Source organism: Macaca thibetana, chromosome 9, assembly GCF_024542745.1.
Source record: "Macaca thibetana thibetana isolate TM-01 chromosome 9, ASM2454274v1, whole genome shotgun sequence".
Classification (NCBI taxonomy): Eukaryota; Metazoa; Chordata; class Mammalia; order Primates; family Cercopithecidae; genus Macaca; species Macaca thibetana.
In genome coordinates this window covers 47,238,951-47,256,031 of record NC_065586.1, presented here as the reverse complement: position 1 = coordinate 47,256,031, position 17,081 = coordinate 47,238,951, and the positions used below count along the sequence as shown (strand labels likewise).

At 43.3% G+C, this 17,081-nt stretch overlaps 1 protein-coding gene across 3 annotated transcripts in view; it reads right to left on the bottom strand.

Annotated features, from left to right (window-relative positions):
• WAPL (WAPL cohesin release factor) overlaps positions 1–15,549 on the bottom strand; it is an 85,736-nt gene extending 70,187 nt beyond the window's left edge. For all 3 annotated transcript variants that reach the window (XM_050803812.1, XM_050803814.1, XM_050803813.1), the window contains exons 1-2: positions 15,477–15,549; positions 11,700–12,218 (exon numbers count right to left, since the gene is read on the bottom strand). In XM_050803812.1, the coding sequence (XP_050659769.1) occupies positions 11,700–12,198 (499 nt within the window). In that variant the 5' untranslated portion in view covers positions 12,199–12,218; positions 15,477–15,549. The remainder of the gene's footprint in view (positions 1–11,699; positions 12,219–15,476) is intronic.
• Between the last annotated feature and the right edge of the window lie 1,532 nt (positions 15,550–17,081).

Here is a 17,081-nt window from a genome sequence, read left to right as displayed (position 1 = left end):
TATATACTTTAGCAATAATACTCATTCATATATATATAAACTAACTGAAAAAAGCCCAGTCATCTCTTAAAAAGATACATTTCCAGTAAATTTTACCCTTAATATATACAGCATTCAAGTTTCATAAATTACAGCATTTAAGTTTGATCAAATATTCTGCTAACAGAGAGAGCGCATTTGATTAAAAAAAAAGTAAGCACTGGTAACTGTGATCATGATGTAGTACAGAATCATTTTTAAAACAGTTTACAGCATTACAGTCACATAAAATTCCTAAAAGCTGTGGAGTTTTTTTTTTTGTTTTTTTTTTGTAGAGACAGGGTCTCTCTATGTTGCCAAGGCTGGTCTCAAACTCCTAGACTTGGGTGATCCTCCCATCTCAGCCTCCCAAAGTACTGTGATTACAAGCTTCAGCCACAGCGTCCAACTTTTTTTTTTTTTTTTTTGGAGACAGAGTCTTGGTCTGTCAATGAGGCAGTGGCACAGTCTCCACCTCCCACGCTCAAGTGATTCTCCTGTCTCAACCTCCTGAGTAGCTGGACTACAGGCGCAAGTCACCATTCCCAGCTAATTTTTTTATTTTTAGCAGAGATGGGGTTTCAACATGTTGACGAGGCTGGTCTCAAACTCCTTACCTCAAGTGATCTGCCTACCTCAGCCTCCCAAAGTGCTAGGATTACAGGCATGAGCCACCAGGCCCGACTGCAGCTCTTAAAAATTTGAATTTAGGCCAGGTGTGGTGGCTCATGCCTGTAATCCTCTCCCACTTTGGGAGGCTGAGGCGGGCGGATCACGAGGTCAGGAGATCAAGACCGTCCTAGCAAACACAGTGAAACCCTGTCTCTACTAAAAATACAAAAAAATTAGCCAGGTGTGGTGGTGGGTGCCTGTGGTCTCAGCTACCCAGGAGGCTGAGGCAGGAGAATGGCATGAACCAGGGAGGCGGAGCTTGCAGTGAGCCGAGATCGCGCCACTGCACTCGAGCCTGGGCGACAGAGTGAGACTCCGTCTCAAAAAAAGAAAAATAAATACATAAATAATTTGAATTTAAATGCATATATATATTTTTGTACCAAGAATTATGAAAAAGATGACCACTAAAAGACTAAACATAAATACCATAATCATTAGGATAAAATTCTGAAGGGGAAGTAGGATAGAAATACAATTTCAAAAAGAACAAGGAACACTATATTCTAGCTATTAAAGAGCATGTTCTTGTATTTTTTAAAACATACAAAAGTGAACAGTTTCTGGGACATAATGGGGACTTGTAAGAAAGAAAAATTATTAAAGAAAAATTTTTAAAAAGAGAACGAACAGCAGGTAATTATGGTATTTGCAAGCAAGAAAATAATTATGGGCCAGAAGCAGTGGTTCATGACAGGAATCCCAACACTTTGGGAGGCCAAGGTGTGAGGACTGCTTGAGCTCAGGAGTTCGAGACCTCTTCTCTACTAAAATCAAAAAAATTAGCTGACTGTGAGGGTGCACACCTGTGGTCCCAGCTTCTCAGGAGGCTGAGGCAGGATTACCTGTGCCCAGAAGATTGAGGCTGCAGAGAAATATGATTGCATTACTGCACTCCAGCCTGGGCGACAGAGTGAGACCCTGTCTCCAAAAAATAAATAAATACTTTGAGGGTGAGGAAGTGATGCATGGAAGAGCTTCTAGAGTGGCTGGCACAATTCTATTTCTTAACCTAGGTAATGGTTACAGGAGTGTTCCTCTTCTAATAATTAATTAAGCTAGACCTCTTTTGTGCGGTTTTTCTGTATGTTTTATTTTACAACTTAAAAAAGTTAAAGAAAATCACTATTGACACCTAAACTGCATGTTATATTTTAAAATGTCAATATTGGCCACGTGTGGTGGCTCACGCCTATAATCCCAGCACTTGGGGGGAGCAAAGCAGGGGGATCACTTACATCCAGGAGTCAGAGACCAGCCTAGATAACAGAGTAAGACTGTCTCTACAAAAAAAAATTTTGAAAAGCAGCCGGGCGTGGTGGCACGTTTCTATAGTCCTAGCTACTCAGGAAGTGGGGGCAGTAGGATCACTTAAACCCAGGAGTTTAAGGTTGCAGTGAGCAATGATCACACCACTGCACTCCAGACTGGGCAACAGAGAAAGACCTTGCTTCTAAAAAAAAAATTAAAAGGATACCTGGGGTTCATCCTTTCTACCACTTCCTTGCCCTACACTTGACTAAGGGTGCCTCTTCTCCTGCAGCCCTCCCTGCTATTTCAGGGCAGGACAGTTTGGGGACACTGATATGCTGACTCTCCAGAGCCTCTTTATAAAATGATTACTCCTCCACCCTGTTATATAAAAGCCCCTTCTTGGCTTCTTTGATTTTCCTGTGTAAGACTAAACAAATAATAATAATAATAATAAAAAGACAACAAAAATAAACAAGGAAAGATTTAAGAAAAAAAAAAAAAGTAGTGGCCGGGTACGGTGGCTCACACCTGTAATCCCAGCACTTTGGGAGGCCGAGGCAGGTGGATCACCTGAGGTCAGGAGTTCAAGACCACCCTAACCAAAATAGTGAAACCCAGTCTCTACTAAAAATACACGAATTAGGCAGGTGTGGTGACAGGCGCCTGTAATCCCAGCTACTCGGAAGGATGAGGCAGGAGAATCATTTGAACCCGAGAGGCAGAGGTTGCAGTGAGCCAAGATTGTACCACTGCACTCCCGCCTGGGCAACAACGAGACTCAGTCTCAAAAAATAAATAAATAAATAAATAAAGTAAAGCCCCTTCTTTTGAGGCTGTGCTAGTTACCCTCCAATCTTCCTAATACCTGTCATCTAACAACCTCTTATTCAACCTCTTATTCACTGTTCATGTATTTAAGGATTTTACACCATATTTATAATCTACTCCATCCCAATTTTGCTATCACACTGAATTCCACCAAATTCCAACCCTGACTTCCCAGTTTCTTAACCTATCTCATCATCAACAATCTCCCGCATTCCATCTCAGCCACCAGTTTCATCCAGAAGCTTGCTGTACATCCTAAAATGCTTTACTTCTTAAACATTAAAATCAGATAGCCCACTTTTTTTTAATCATAACCTACCAACCATCCAACTTGCTTGTGCCAGTACTCCCATTCTTCATTTTTACTTAAGCAGATTCTCAGTGTACTACCCTTTTTCTCCTCTTTCTCCTATTCATTAGCCCTGTCCAGGCACTCAGCATTTTAAATTCCACAGTCTAATCTTCTCAATCACTCTCTGGGCAATAATATCCTAAATTCCCTTGCTTCTCTCTCTTCATTCCACATGCTGACTGACAGAATGTCTATTGAGGATAATTCTAATAACCCTATCCAATATTCTGTATTCTGTCCAGGTTCCAGGTAATGGGGCCTACTAAAGGAGGGAGAAAAAACATACTCACACACTAGGTAGATTAGTGACCATGTGTTTTCAGTAACACCAACTTCAACTAAGGCCTCAATAATGTCCAGGAATTCTACTTTGTCTCTAGACAGCTCACTCTCCCACTTTAAGTAACATCTATCTGAACTCTTTCCAGCTCCCTTAAACCCCCCAAGTTACCCTGCACGCCCAGGCTGGAGTGCAATAGCGCGGTCTCGGCTCACTGCAACCCCCGCCTCTTGGGTTCAAGTGATTCTCCTACCTCAGCCTCCAGAGTAGCTGGGAATACAGGCGCCTGGACCATGCCTGGCTAATTTTTGTATTTTTAGTAGAGACAGGGTTTCACCATGTCGGCCAGGCTGGTCTCGAACTGCTGACCTCGTGATCTGCTCACCTCGGCCTCCCAAAGGGATGGGATTACTTTTTTTTTTTATGGAGACAGAGTCTCACTCTGTCACCTAGGCTGGAGTGCAGGGGCGTGATCTTGGCTCACAGTAACCTCTGCCTACTGGGTTCAAGTGATTCTCCTGCCTCAGCCTCCTGAGCAGCTGGGATTATAGGCGCACACCACCACGCCTGGCTAATTTTTGTATTTTTAGTAGAGACGGAGTTTCACCATGTTGGTCAGACTGGTTTCGAACTCCTGACCTCCTGACCCACCTGCCTTGACCACCCAAAGTGCTGGGATTACAGGCGTAGCCACCGTGCCTGGCTGTCTGGCTTCAAGTTCTAAAAGCATAGAATACTTAGGGAAAATGCTCAGAAAAGCACAATGTATTATATAAAAGTGTTGTCATCATGTTAGTTCTTTATCATGACCAGCAAAAGTCAATAACTCTAAAGTACAGAGGCTATGTTTATAAATTTCTTATTTTACCCCATAGCCGGTATTCAAACTGGATCTGAGAAGAAATTTGTTAAGTGGTCTCCCATGCTTTTGTTAATACACAAACCTTGAGAATAATACTCTTTTTACTCAGAATATCTGAGTAAGAAACAAAAGTTCTGCTTTAGAACAAAATGAATTTACTTAAAATTATAATGCCTCTTTCATAATTTACATAGTGTCGAATTTCCATTTGTATACACACATATGAAAATAAGAAGTAGAAAATATCTATAAAAATCAAGTCAAAAACTTTATTCAGTAAGTATTAAAAATAGTTTGGTCATCATTCTCGTTTTGTTTTTGAGATGGTATCTTGCTGTGTCGCCCAGGTTGTGACCCAATCATGGCTCACTGCAGCCTTGAACTCCTGGGTTCAAGTGATCCTCAACTCAGTCTCCCAAGAAGCTGGAACTAGGGGTGCACCCCGACACATCGGGCTAATTTTTCTTATTTTGAAGAAATGGGATGTCACTATGTTGACCAGACTGGTTTTGAACTCCTGGGCTCAAACCATCCTCCCACTTTGGTATCCCCACGTGCTGGTGTTACAGATATGAGCCACCATGCCTGGCCCATCATTCTTATAAAAAAGAAAATTATTTAAGCCAGGTGGCATGCCTGTAATCACAGCCTCTCAGAAGGCTGAGGCAGGAGGCTGAGGTGGGAGCATCGCTTGAGCCCAGGAATTTGAGGCCAGCCAGGGCAAGATAGCAAGATCCCACCTCTTTAAAAAAAAATCAGATCTTTAATATTAAAAAAAAGCAGAAAATTACTTGAACAGAGACAAGAGGGAATCCATAATTTGGCCCTCGCAAAACAACTTTATTTCCAACATCAAGATAAAACTGTTCTTACAGTGACAGTCTCTTCTAAATGTACAGCTTTGAAGATGACAAAATTAATCTCATTCACATCAGAATACAACAGCACTGTATGAAAAGAACATTTTGGATGTTTCCCAGATCTTCCACTTAACAGTTCAAGTTATTCAACCTCTGAACTGTGCCTTACCCTCAATACAATGGAAACAAAGCCTCCCTTATACAGTTGTGATTAAGGATCAATTAATATGTAAAAGTAGGAATTTAAGAAATAACAGGGCTGGGCACAGTGGCTCACTCCTGTAATCCCAACATTTTGGGAGGTGGAGGTGGGAGGATCACTCAAGTCCAGGAGTTCAGGACAAGGCTGGGCAACATACTGAGACACTGTCTCCACAAAAAAATTTAGAAATTGGCCCAGTGTGGTGGTGCACCCCATACTCCCAACTGCTGGGGAGGCCAAGGAGGGAAGATGGCTTCAGCCCAGGAGGTAGAAGCTGCAATGAGCCATGCACTCCAGCCTGGATGACAGAGTAAGACCCTGTCTCCAAAAAATAAAAAGAAAAAAAGAAATAAGTCTTATCTACTTCTCTTAAAAAGAAGCTGATTTTAGATATGATTTAAATATATTCTACACAACAAATACATGCAATAAATAAAGGTAGGTAACTCTTGCTGATACTATCCTTTCAGGACTTAAAAGATAATAATAATCCTCATTAATCATCTATAGTTTATCCAATGACAATCTCATCTCAGGTCACAAGTTCGTGGACTACTCTAAACTTTCAGTAATAATTCATTTCCCTTTCTAAAAAATCACCTTCAGTTCTAAATCTAAGTTAAAAATCTCCTGACAATACCATCCCTCTAACTTACACAAATACTCATTACAGCTTTAAACAAATTAAAAAATTTTATTGGCTACAAAACCAGTCAGGCAAATTAAGAGCCTATGCTGTAGTTTTCTCAGTATTTGGCAGGATATGTAGACTGAATCCCAGCTGACTGGCAAGGAAAGTGTGCCAAGCCGAAATATAAGTCTTTGCACACTTTAGAGTCCAGATTAAAAACCTGTAGCAGACAGAACAAAGAGGAGAAATGGAAGTAGCCTTGCATAAAAGGCAAAAGAAGACTTTTTTTTGCCTCTACTACAGACAGCACTGATTCAAACCATTAAGGATTACCTGGAGATCTCTTAGAAGGGTGAACCTTTAGCTCCTGCTAACAGTCATTTTTAATGAGCACACCTGGCTGAGAACTGACTGGCTTTAATAGCAACCGTAATCAGAAATTTCTGTTTTCAAATTTTAAAGATTAGACACAGAAATATTTGCAGATAGAAACAAATCTGAAATTAGCTTTAAAATCCAGGGAGTAAAGGATGGGAAGTGGAGAGAGTAGTGTGCAAAACAGATGAAACAAGATCTGCCAGATACTAAATATTGGAGGTGGACAATCAAGTACATGAGGTTTTTTTTACCATTCTATTTTTGCGTGCCTGAAAAGTTTCATAATAAACATTTTCTTCTTGTTCAAGGAATAGGATATTTTAGCAACACGACTCTTCCCTGAAGTACCTATTCAGTTTGTAATCTTGTTTCTGGTTCCCTTACCCATCAAGCATCTGTCTGGAAAATGGGAACCATTGTAGATTTTGTGGGTTGTTTTTTGTTTTTGTTTTTTGAGATGGAGTCTCCCTCTGTTGCCCAAGCTGGGGTGCAGTGGCACGATCTCGGCTCACTGCAACCTCCACCTCCCCAGTTCAAGCAATTTCCGGCTAACTTTTTTTGTATTTTTAGTAGAGATGGGGTTTCACCATGTTGGCCAGGCTGGTCTCGAACTCCTGACCTCAAGCAATCCACTCCTCTCAGCCTCCCAAAGTGCTAGATTACAGGCGTGAGCCACTGCGCCCGGCTATTGTATGTTTCATAGTGACCTCATCCTATGTTTCCTCTTCAAGTGAAACACAATTTTTTTTTTTTTTTGAGTCAGAGTTTGACTCTGTCACCCAGACTGGAAAGCAGTGGCACAATCTCTGCTCACTGCAACCTCTGCCTCCTGGGTTCAAGCAGTTCTCCTGCCTTAGGTTCCTGAGAAGCTGGGATTACAGGCATGCACCAACACACCTGGTTAATTTTTGTATTTTTTTTTTAGTAAAGACAGGGTTTCACCATGTTGGTCAGGCTGGTCTCGAACTCCTGACCTCCTGATCTGCCTGCCTCGGCCTCCCAAAGTGCTGGAATTACAGGCATGGGCTGCCGCACCCGCAACACAATTTTTAAAAGTACTATCCATTTTTATAAAAGTACTTAAAACAAAGAATTTTAACAGTGTCAAAAAAAAATCAACCACATACTCCCCTATAGATAAAGAGATGCACTTAAAAACGTAATGCCAGGTCAAATGACATAATAATTCTGAGCCTGGATTAGCCCTTTTCACTAATGTGATATAATTCTACAGCAAAAAAATAAGATGAACGAGCAGGGACACTCAACACTCCATTGGAAAGATACGATGGAACTTCATCTGTGCACTTTGAACAAGTTGTTAAAATTTGCAACAGGTGGCCGGGCGCGGTGGTTCACGCCTGTAATCCCAGCACTTTGGGAGGCTGAGGCAGGCAGATCACCTGAGGTCAGGAGTTCGAGACCAGCCTGGCCAACATGGTGAAACTCCGTCTCTACTAAAAAAAAATACAAAAATTAGCTGGGCGTTGTGGTGCATGCCTGTGGTTCCAGCTACTTGCCAGGCTGAGGCAGAAGAATTGCTTGAACCCGGGAGGCAGAGCTTGTAGTGAGCCAAGATCGCGCCACTGCACTCCAGCCTGGGCTACAGAGCGACAATCCGTCTCAAAAAAAAAAAAAAAAAAAAAAAAAAAAAAAAAAAAAAAAAATTTGCAACAGGTTCTTAAATAAAATGCCTAACCATGATCTGCAAAAGACTGCTAAGATTTCTGAGACCCAAGTAGATATATGAGTACTTGCATCTGGAGAAAAGAATTCGAAACTCATTCTCAGAAGGGTCCCTAATGCAAAAAAGGTTAGGAACCCCTTGAGATTTACAGAGGCCTCTTTTATCAAAAATTTAGGTTTCGGTTTCTAAATTTCAATTAAAATTACAGGGTTTTCTGAGTGAGAGTAAAGGCAACAAAAATTGATAGACATAATGCAAGAAAACAGTCTAGGCACAAGAGAAATGACCAGTTTAGAGGGGAGAGACAAAGGAAAGGTCACGAAGTGCAAAAGCGTCCCCACAACTATAACAAACTTACAAACATACAAACTTATAAATGGTTTATAACAACAACTAACTCGCACACATTAGAGACAGGAGAAGACTACCATAAAAATTAAATGCACTCCCTCAAATTCACTTCTTATCCTACAAGGAGCTGCCAAGGTTGTTGCAACTCTGGATGACGATGGGAGAGGAGAAAAAAAGAAATATTCATAGTGCTATACCATTCCCTGACCACTAAAAGACCCTTTGTGAAGGAGGAAGATGGACAAGATGTTCCTGAACATCTATTTGCCTGTATTTTAGTATGTATTTTCCCCTCACAAACTAATTAAAATGGAATTTGAACTCAGAGTCAGTCACAGTATCAGCATTAGAACTAAAATTTAGCTACGTAGACTGGGAAGCAATTATCCCACTTAGCTGGTTGGTCTCTCCAACCTACTTCCAACAACAGATTTAACACAAAGATATATTGTCCGCAAAGCTACAGAAACAATTACTTCTGAATACTTTCACATTCCTTTCCCCCTTACCTAAACGTTCATCTTTATTAATACGCTCTGCCATCAGGGTCCCTGCCTGCCAGTGATGCGCCATCCCTCAAAAAACCACACACTTAAGGAAGCTGGAGTTAGCCTTGAGGACTTTCACCACTTGTACAGCGTCATCTTCCTTCCTCCAGCCCACCCACCCCACACTTTAGATTATCTGAAAACATCAAGAAATGTCAGGCCGGGCACAGTGGCTCATGTCTATAATCCTAGCGCTTTGGGAGGCCGAGATGGGTAGATCACATGCGGTCAGGAGTTCTAGACCAGCCTGGCCAACATGGTGAAACCTCGTCTCTACTAAAAATACAAAAATTAGCCAGGCATGGTGGCAGTTGCCTATAATCCCAGCTACTCGGGGGTACCAAGGCAGGAGAATTGCTTGAACCCAGGAGGCAGAGGTTGCAGTGAGCCAAGACAGTGCCATCACACTCCAGCCTAGGGGAAAAGAGCAAGACTTCTCTCAAAAAAAAAAAAAAAAAAAAGAAATGTCAGTTGAACAACAAACACAAGCAGAATAGCATTCGCAGAGCCTAACACAGTGGTTTGACAAACAGTAGGTGCTCAATATGTTGATAATAAACGAATCTCATTCCAGTTCTGCCACTAGCTGACCTTGGACAGTGACTTAACCTCTTTGAGCTTCATATATAAAATGAGAGCTCAGTTAAAATTCATTTTAGTTCAAAAAGAGTTTGAGGGGCCAGGCACGATGGCCCACGCTTGCAATGCCAGCACTTTGGGAGGCCTAGGTGGGCGGATCACTTGAGGTCAGTTCGAGACCAGCCTGGCCAACATGGTGAAAATCTGTCTCTACAAAAATATAAAAATTATCGAGACATGATGGCAGGTGCCTATAATCCCAGTTACTGCGGAGGCTGAGGTGGGAGAATCACTTTAACCCAGGAGGCAGAGGCTGCAGTGAGGCAAGATGGCGCCATTGTACTCCAGTCTGGGCAACACAGTGAGACTCTGTGTCAAAGTTTGATGATTTTAACATACATTTATGTATTTTTAGAAGCTGACCTGAAAACAGTTTTTATGCTGTTTATGCTATTTATTTATTTATTTTTTTTTTTGAGATGGCATCTTGCTTTGTTGCCCAGGCTGGAGTGCAGGGGCACAATCTTGGCTCACTGCAACCTCTGTCTCCTGGGTTCAAGTGATTCTCCCACCTCAACCTCCCTATTAGGTGGAATTAGAGGCACCCACCACCACGCCCAGCTAATTTTTTGTATTTTTAATATAGATGGGGTTTCACCACGTTGGCCAGGCTGGTCTTGAACTCCTGAGCTCAGGTGATATACCCGCCTTGGCCTCCCAAAGTCCTGGGATTACAGGCATGAGCCACTGCACAGGCCCTTTATGCCGTCTTTTTAATGGAAATTTAACCTAAACTTGCCAACAACGCCTGAGGAGAAATGTGGGCAAAGCAGTAAGGACAGCCAAATTAGAATTAACCCGGAGGATCAAAGGAATGACAGTAACAGCTGGCTCATCGTCTCATCCAAGAGTGAGAGAAAGAGTGAAAAAATGCTCAACATTTTTAGTAAAACTATGCAAAGCCCAGTACATTGTACTGTTTCATGTGCCTTAACCTTCAAAGGACAAATTCCCCTTAAGAATTCAGTACAGCAAAGTTTTGTGTTTGTGTTTACTTCCTTTCAAAGGAAGATTTTTATAACCTTTCATTATTGCTAAACTTTGCCAAGATGTCAAGAACTAAGGTTTCTTTTCAATTACAGTATAGTGCCACCCTTATCCTAATGCTGATAGAGTGCTCCCACTTCTCTACCCCACCTCTTCCCTGCCACCCTCAATATTAGCTCTTCAGTCTTTTAGTTAATTGTACCTTTTTCACTTATTATAAATCTCAAATCCCTTACAGGAGACAGAACAAAATGTATCGTTTTAGGAGAGAGTACTAGATGCTCTATTTACAAATTAACATTTTTAAAATACAACCAGTTTTGTGGTTTAAAATCTATCAATACGGCGGGGCACGGTGGCTCACGCCTGTAATCCCGGCACTTTGGGAGGTCGAGGCAGGCGGATCACAAGGTCAGGAGATCGGGACCAACCTGGCTAACACAGTGAAACTCTGTCTCCACTAAAAATACAAAAATTAGCCGGGCGTGGTGGTGGGCCCCTGTAGTCCCAGCTACCTAGGAGGCTGAGGCAGGAGAAAGGCATGAACCTGGCAGGCGGAGCGCGCAGTGAGCCGAGATGGCACCACCGCTCTCCAGCGTGGGTGACAGAGCAAGACTCCGTCTCAAAATAAATAAATCTATCAATACAAGCTGCTACTGGCCCCAAACTAATCTCAATTTGGAATCAAGTTCAATTCTTTAATGTCTCCACTCAATACCTCCTTAATCTTTCTGAGCTAGTTTTGGCAGAGAGTCTACCATTGTTAACTAATCCTCATTTTAAGTACTCATCTCATTTTCATTAACAATAACCATCCAAATCCTCCACAGTAATAGAAATGAGATACTCCGTGATCCTAACACAACAAAAAGAGATATTTCTTATTGGAATCGGGGTTAGAAACGTATGACTGTTCCCAAAATGTACCCTGAGCAACAGTCTATAAACATTAATATCCAAGTTGTTTTATTATTTCAACCTCCAACTGGTTTCTTTAAAGTTCTTAAATGTCTTTTACAAAACTATCAATAGTCCCCATTTATCCTAAGTGCAGAAAGAAAACACAATATGTATTTTAGAAGTTAAATCATTTTAAAAAATTGCTTGCATGAAGCCCTCTTGGCTGAGAATAAAGAAAATCAAAACTTACCTGAAGTTATTAATTTGTTACAGCTACTTATGCTTGCATCATCTTCTACAATTCGGTTTGTGCTCTTTTCTTTCCCAAGCAAAGTGTCCTCCAAAGGGAAGCATTTATCAGATATAACAGTGTCTTCAACCACCACATGACTAATTTTGCTATTAGCTTCAAGTACTGAAGTGACCTCTTCCAGCTGAGCAGCTTCACTAGATTCTGAGTAAGAGGAACCCTTACCCTGGGCTAAATTCTTTGAAGAAACTGGTAGAGACTCATCATCACTATCAAATCCAAAAGGATCTCCAGTACTTTCTTCTTCCACTTTAGGTTTCTTCGGAATTTCTTGGATATCTGGTTTGAAATTGGGCCTCTTCTGCCCTAATTTAGCCATAAATGTAGTCTCTCCCCATTTTGTGCTAAGGGTGGTCCGTTTGTTGGAAAAGACTTCATCAAATTTTGAACTGCCATTTCCACCTTTCCTACTGTATGTTTTCCCAAATCTGGATGTCATTTTGACACCAGTTTCATATTCTGTGAAAAAAAATTTAAGAAAACATATAATCATCAAATACTCAACAAGTGTTAAACAGTGCTATAAAAATAAAAACCTAGGGATTATTCCCTCATGACTTTTGACATCACCACAGACTTTTAAACAAACAAATATGAGGAAGGGGTATAAAGAAAGGCTGATTTATTACTCTACATGCTTCCATGTCAATTTTCCTCTACAATGAGTACATATTCTTATGCTACTTACAAAGTAAAAAAACTTAATGATTAACCAACTTATAATACGATATCCACAAAGCTAACTTGAAACGTATTAAGCTCCAAATGAATCAACTTGCTATTCTTATAAACATCATTTTTACCTTAAAAAATAATCTGTATAGAGGCTGGGAGGTCGAGGCAGGCAAATCACTTGAGGCCAGGAGTTTGAGACCAGCCTGGCCACCATGGTGAAACCCTGTCTCTACTAAAAATAAAAAAATTAGCTGCAAGTGGTGGCACACGCTTGTAATGCCAGCTACTTGAGAGGCTGGGGCAGGAGAACTGCTTGAACTCAGGAGATGGAGGTTGCAGTGATGTTATAATAATCTATATAGAGTAATTACCTATATAAAATCTTAAGCACAGAATGTTAATTTTTTTCAGGGCCTCAGAAATATCCAATACTTGATTAAATTTAGTTCTTTGAAATTTCATGGCACTAATTCATAGGAGAAAAAAGGTCCCCAAAATGGTGCTTTTTCTCATGTTTTACAACCTGCAGCTTTTAACCCAATCCTGAAGATTCTGCTTCTTGGTGTAATGTAATTCGGGCTGTGACTTAAAAAATGTTCCTTAGATGGTCATTTCCCTAAGGGAAAGAAACTATCCTTATCCTATCTGCCTTGTCCCGATAGTGCTGTGCTCATTTGCTGAGTTACATTTTCTGGAGCTAGTGAGCTCCAGCATATTACACTGTTTCATGGATTAATACAGGAATAGAAACATATAACCTTTATTTTTCTCTTCGATTTATAAATGGCAAATCGATTTACCTGATTTATCTACTTCACAGGACAAAAAAAAAATCTTTAGGGCAGAAAATCAAGAGTCAAACATTTTTTAAAACAAGTTACTTGCATTGGTTCTGTGCCTATTAAAAAAAGGTACAGTACTTTTTAAACATGATCAATCCTTATCCGTTTGTCTACACTTTGACCTTTCTACAGTTCAAACATCAATACATCGAATATAACTTTAAAAAGTGAACAAGGGCCTAAGGGATGAAAAATGTTCTTACTTTGAAAACTACAAGAACTGAAATTATATTTGACCTATACTTTTGAATATGTTTTGAGCTACACTTGTGTTTTCCCTTAAATTATTACAACTTACAATGAGTCACTGTCTGAGTTTTATATATATTCTGTAGTAGATCCCCCGATGTTTGGTGAGAAGACAATTTTAATTTAACAAAATAATAATTTAGTCATCATATATATCTGTGTTAAGAGAAAACAGTGTTCCTGAAGGAGATCTATTTCATCTTCTACTGCAGCTCTAACACTAAGAAGTCTTACTCTCTTTCTTGTTAAGTACAGCCTAAACACAACAGGATACTGGGCAACTACTACGGACAACAAACTAAAAGTCGATTCTCTTGATTCTTTCAAGAATGTAAAGCTGAGATCCTGCAGGTCTGTAAGTGTGCTTACATATATACACCAACAAAGTTGAAATGTTTTCGATACGCTTATGTGCTAATCATCTAAAAATACTAACCAAAGGCCAAACCAAAAATCTAGACTTGAGTTCCTTTATGTCAACATCAGAAAAACTCACTGTTAAAATGGTTCTAGAACCCCAAGGCATTCACTGTTGAAAGTTTAAAGTCTGCAGATGAATATCTGACACTAAGGACTTAATTATTTTATGTGATAAAAAATAATTTTGTGCTGGCTGGGCGCGGTAGCTCACGCCTGTAAACCCAGCACTCTGGGAAGACGAGACAGGCAGATCACCTGAGGCTGGGAGTTCGAGACCAGCCTGACCAACATGGAGAAACTGCGTGTCTACTAAAATAGAAAATTAGCCGGTCGTGGTGGCGCATGCCTGTAATCCCAGCTACTCGGGAGGCTGCGGCAGGAGAATCAATTGAACCCGGGAGGCGGAGGTTGCGGTGAGCTGAGATCACGTCACTGCACTCCAGCCTGGGAAACAAGAGCGAAACTCCATCTCAAAAATAATAATAATAATAATAATTTCGTGCCAAAAGACCACGTTTTTTACAAATACATAGTGAAATACTGATGAAATAACGTCAGCGATTTTCCAACATTAAAGAATGAGAAGTGTACAGATGAAATAACTTTGTATATTAACTGCTGAATCCAAGCGATGGGTACAGAGGAGTTCATTATATAGTATCTCTTCCTGATTGCCTTTATCGTTTCCCACAATAAAATGTCTTTAAGTCTGCAGACTGTTGCAATGGCATGTAAGCATAAAGCACTAGATTCCAAAATAAGTGTGCAGACGTCTTTGAAATTAAATTTTAAGTGTTTCAAGTACACGATCCTGCTCAACCTTTAAACTCCAAAGACTGTCCTAACTAAAAACGAAAGAATGATTCACGACTAAGTCTTTTCGGTTGTTGGGCTTTTGCCCTAGCCCAAAATCAGGTCGAATTTTCAGGGAAGTGCGCTGATTAAAGAAAACCAAAAAAAAAAAAGCCTTTATTTTTCACTCCCACCCTAATCTAGCGTCTTCCCGATCCCCAAAGGCTTTAGGGGCTTCCATTAAGGATGGAAAGCGGACGGGACAAACCTGACTATCGAGAAATCCTCACCTGGGGACAGCCGGGGCGCCACGGGCAGTGGGCGAGGTGGACCCCTCGGACTGGACACTCACGCAACTTTTCTCCTCCCAACCCGCGCCGCCCAGGAAAGGGAGGTCGCTTTCGACGCCCCGGAAGCCTCTGCCACCGAATCCCTAGGGCAGTGCAAGGCCCCAGTGGCAGCCAGGGGCGGATGAAACCACGGGAAAGGACTCGGGGCTGAAATCAACACACTTGACTGGGTTTGGGGACCTAAGTCAATCAGCAGTCGCCCGAAAAAGAACTCCGAAAAAGGAAAATAAAAGGGGAAAAAGAGAGTTCTTCAGGTCATTCCCCTGCCCAACTTCCTCAGCGGCCCGGTGGGCGAAGCAGTTAGACTTCCACCGCCCGCTCCCAGCCTCTGCCTCCCCCACCCTCCCGGCTCCCTCCCGGCCTAGGCGGCCGCCCGACACCTCACTTACCCTCGGCGCCTGGCGGGTGCTTTGGCCACGGGCCGCCTCCGCCTCTCCCGCTCCCTACGGCCCGCGGGCGGGCGCGGAACCCCCGCGCGGGAGAGCAGGGCCGGCTGGTGAGAGCCGAGAGAGGCGAGGGGCTCCGCTTTCGGTAAATAGGAAGCCCGGTGGGGGGGGAGGAGCGGCGGCCCCGCAACTTCCCTCCCCGCCTCGAGCGCCGCCGGCCGGGCTCGGGCCTAGCTCTCGCTGGCCGCCGCCGCCGGAGCTGGTGCCAGAGCCCGCTACGTGCCCCTGCTGGGCCGCCGCCGCCTCCTGCGCCGCCGCTTCCGCCGGTGAATGGTCAGCGCTGGAGTTTGAACAGGGCCCTGAACCATCTCAACGCCATTTGCGCTCCCGGCCCCCACCTCCTTCCTCCAACAGCCGCTCGCTCCGTCACTCCGCTTCCCACAGTCCCCGCGCGGCCGCCCGACCCCGCAGCCAATCACGCAGCCGCTTACTCAAACCGCCGCGCAGGCGCTGCGCTCCGCATGCTCCGGCGCCCGCCATTGGCCTGACCGCGGGGCCCGACGGGAGTTGTAGTCCAGGTCCGCGAGGTCGCGTTGCCCAGGACCAGGCGCGGGAGCGGGCGCGGGAGCGGGCGGCTGGCCTGGCCCTCCTGGTCTCGGCAGCCACTTCTAGCTCCCGGCCCCGCCGGGAGACGCAGGTGCCACGGGGATGGGCGGCCGAGCGGGTGGCGCAGTGCAGGCAGCTGTATCAATCGCTTCCCCTCCAGGGACCCGCCGGTGTCTGGGGACCGCGGGCTGTGCAGCTGCGCTGGGCCTGCCGGGGCCGCCGCCCGGGAGCGCGGAGGCAGGGAGCGCGTGGTCCAGAGCCGCCCTCGACCTGGCCTGGCAGGTCCTGGCCCGGCGTAGGTGACGACGGCGGGACTGCGAGGCGCCGGACACCCGAGGCCGCCAGCAGCGTTGCCCCGCGCTTTTTCGCGCCCCTCCAGTCCTGCAGTCCTCCCTCTAACTCCGTCTGCCCGTCACCGATTGAAAGTGGCCCCGAGAATATTGGATGGTATTGAGCAAATATCATTAACCTTGTTGGGTGTGGTAACGGTAATGTGGTTATGGTTTTGTTTTTTTTTTAAGACCTACTGATATGTTGACAGGTAGAGTGATCTGGTGTCAGGAGTGTAAAATAGGCCTGTGAAAACTGGGGGAGAGGAATAAAACAAGCTGGCAGGACGTTTTTCATCGTTGATGCTGCGTGATGCAAGCACATGCGCTCATCATACAATCTCTCTACTTGTGTATATGAAATTTTCCATAATAAAAAGTTTAGAGAAGTAAGCCAGTGATTGCCTCAAGGGAGAACAGTGAGGTGGCGGATGAAGGGAGGAAGGAGTCTTAATTTTTCGCTGTGCGCCTTTTTGTGCTGTCTTAGGTTTTCCCCATTTAATGTGTTACCTAATTCAGAAAATTGGTAAGTTTTTTTTTTTAAAGGCTACTATGAGAAAACAGCATTCTAAAGAATAGCACAACCAGTTCCCCCTAAGAGAGGTGCATGATTCGTCGGACTCGGAGAGCCTTGATGTTTGTTAGGCGGTTAATGGAGACCCACCTGGGAAAT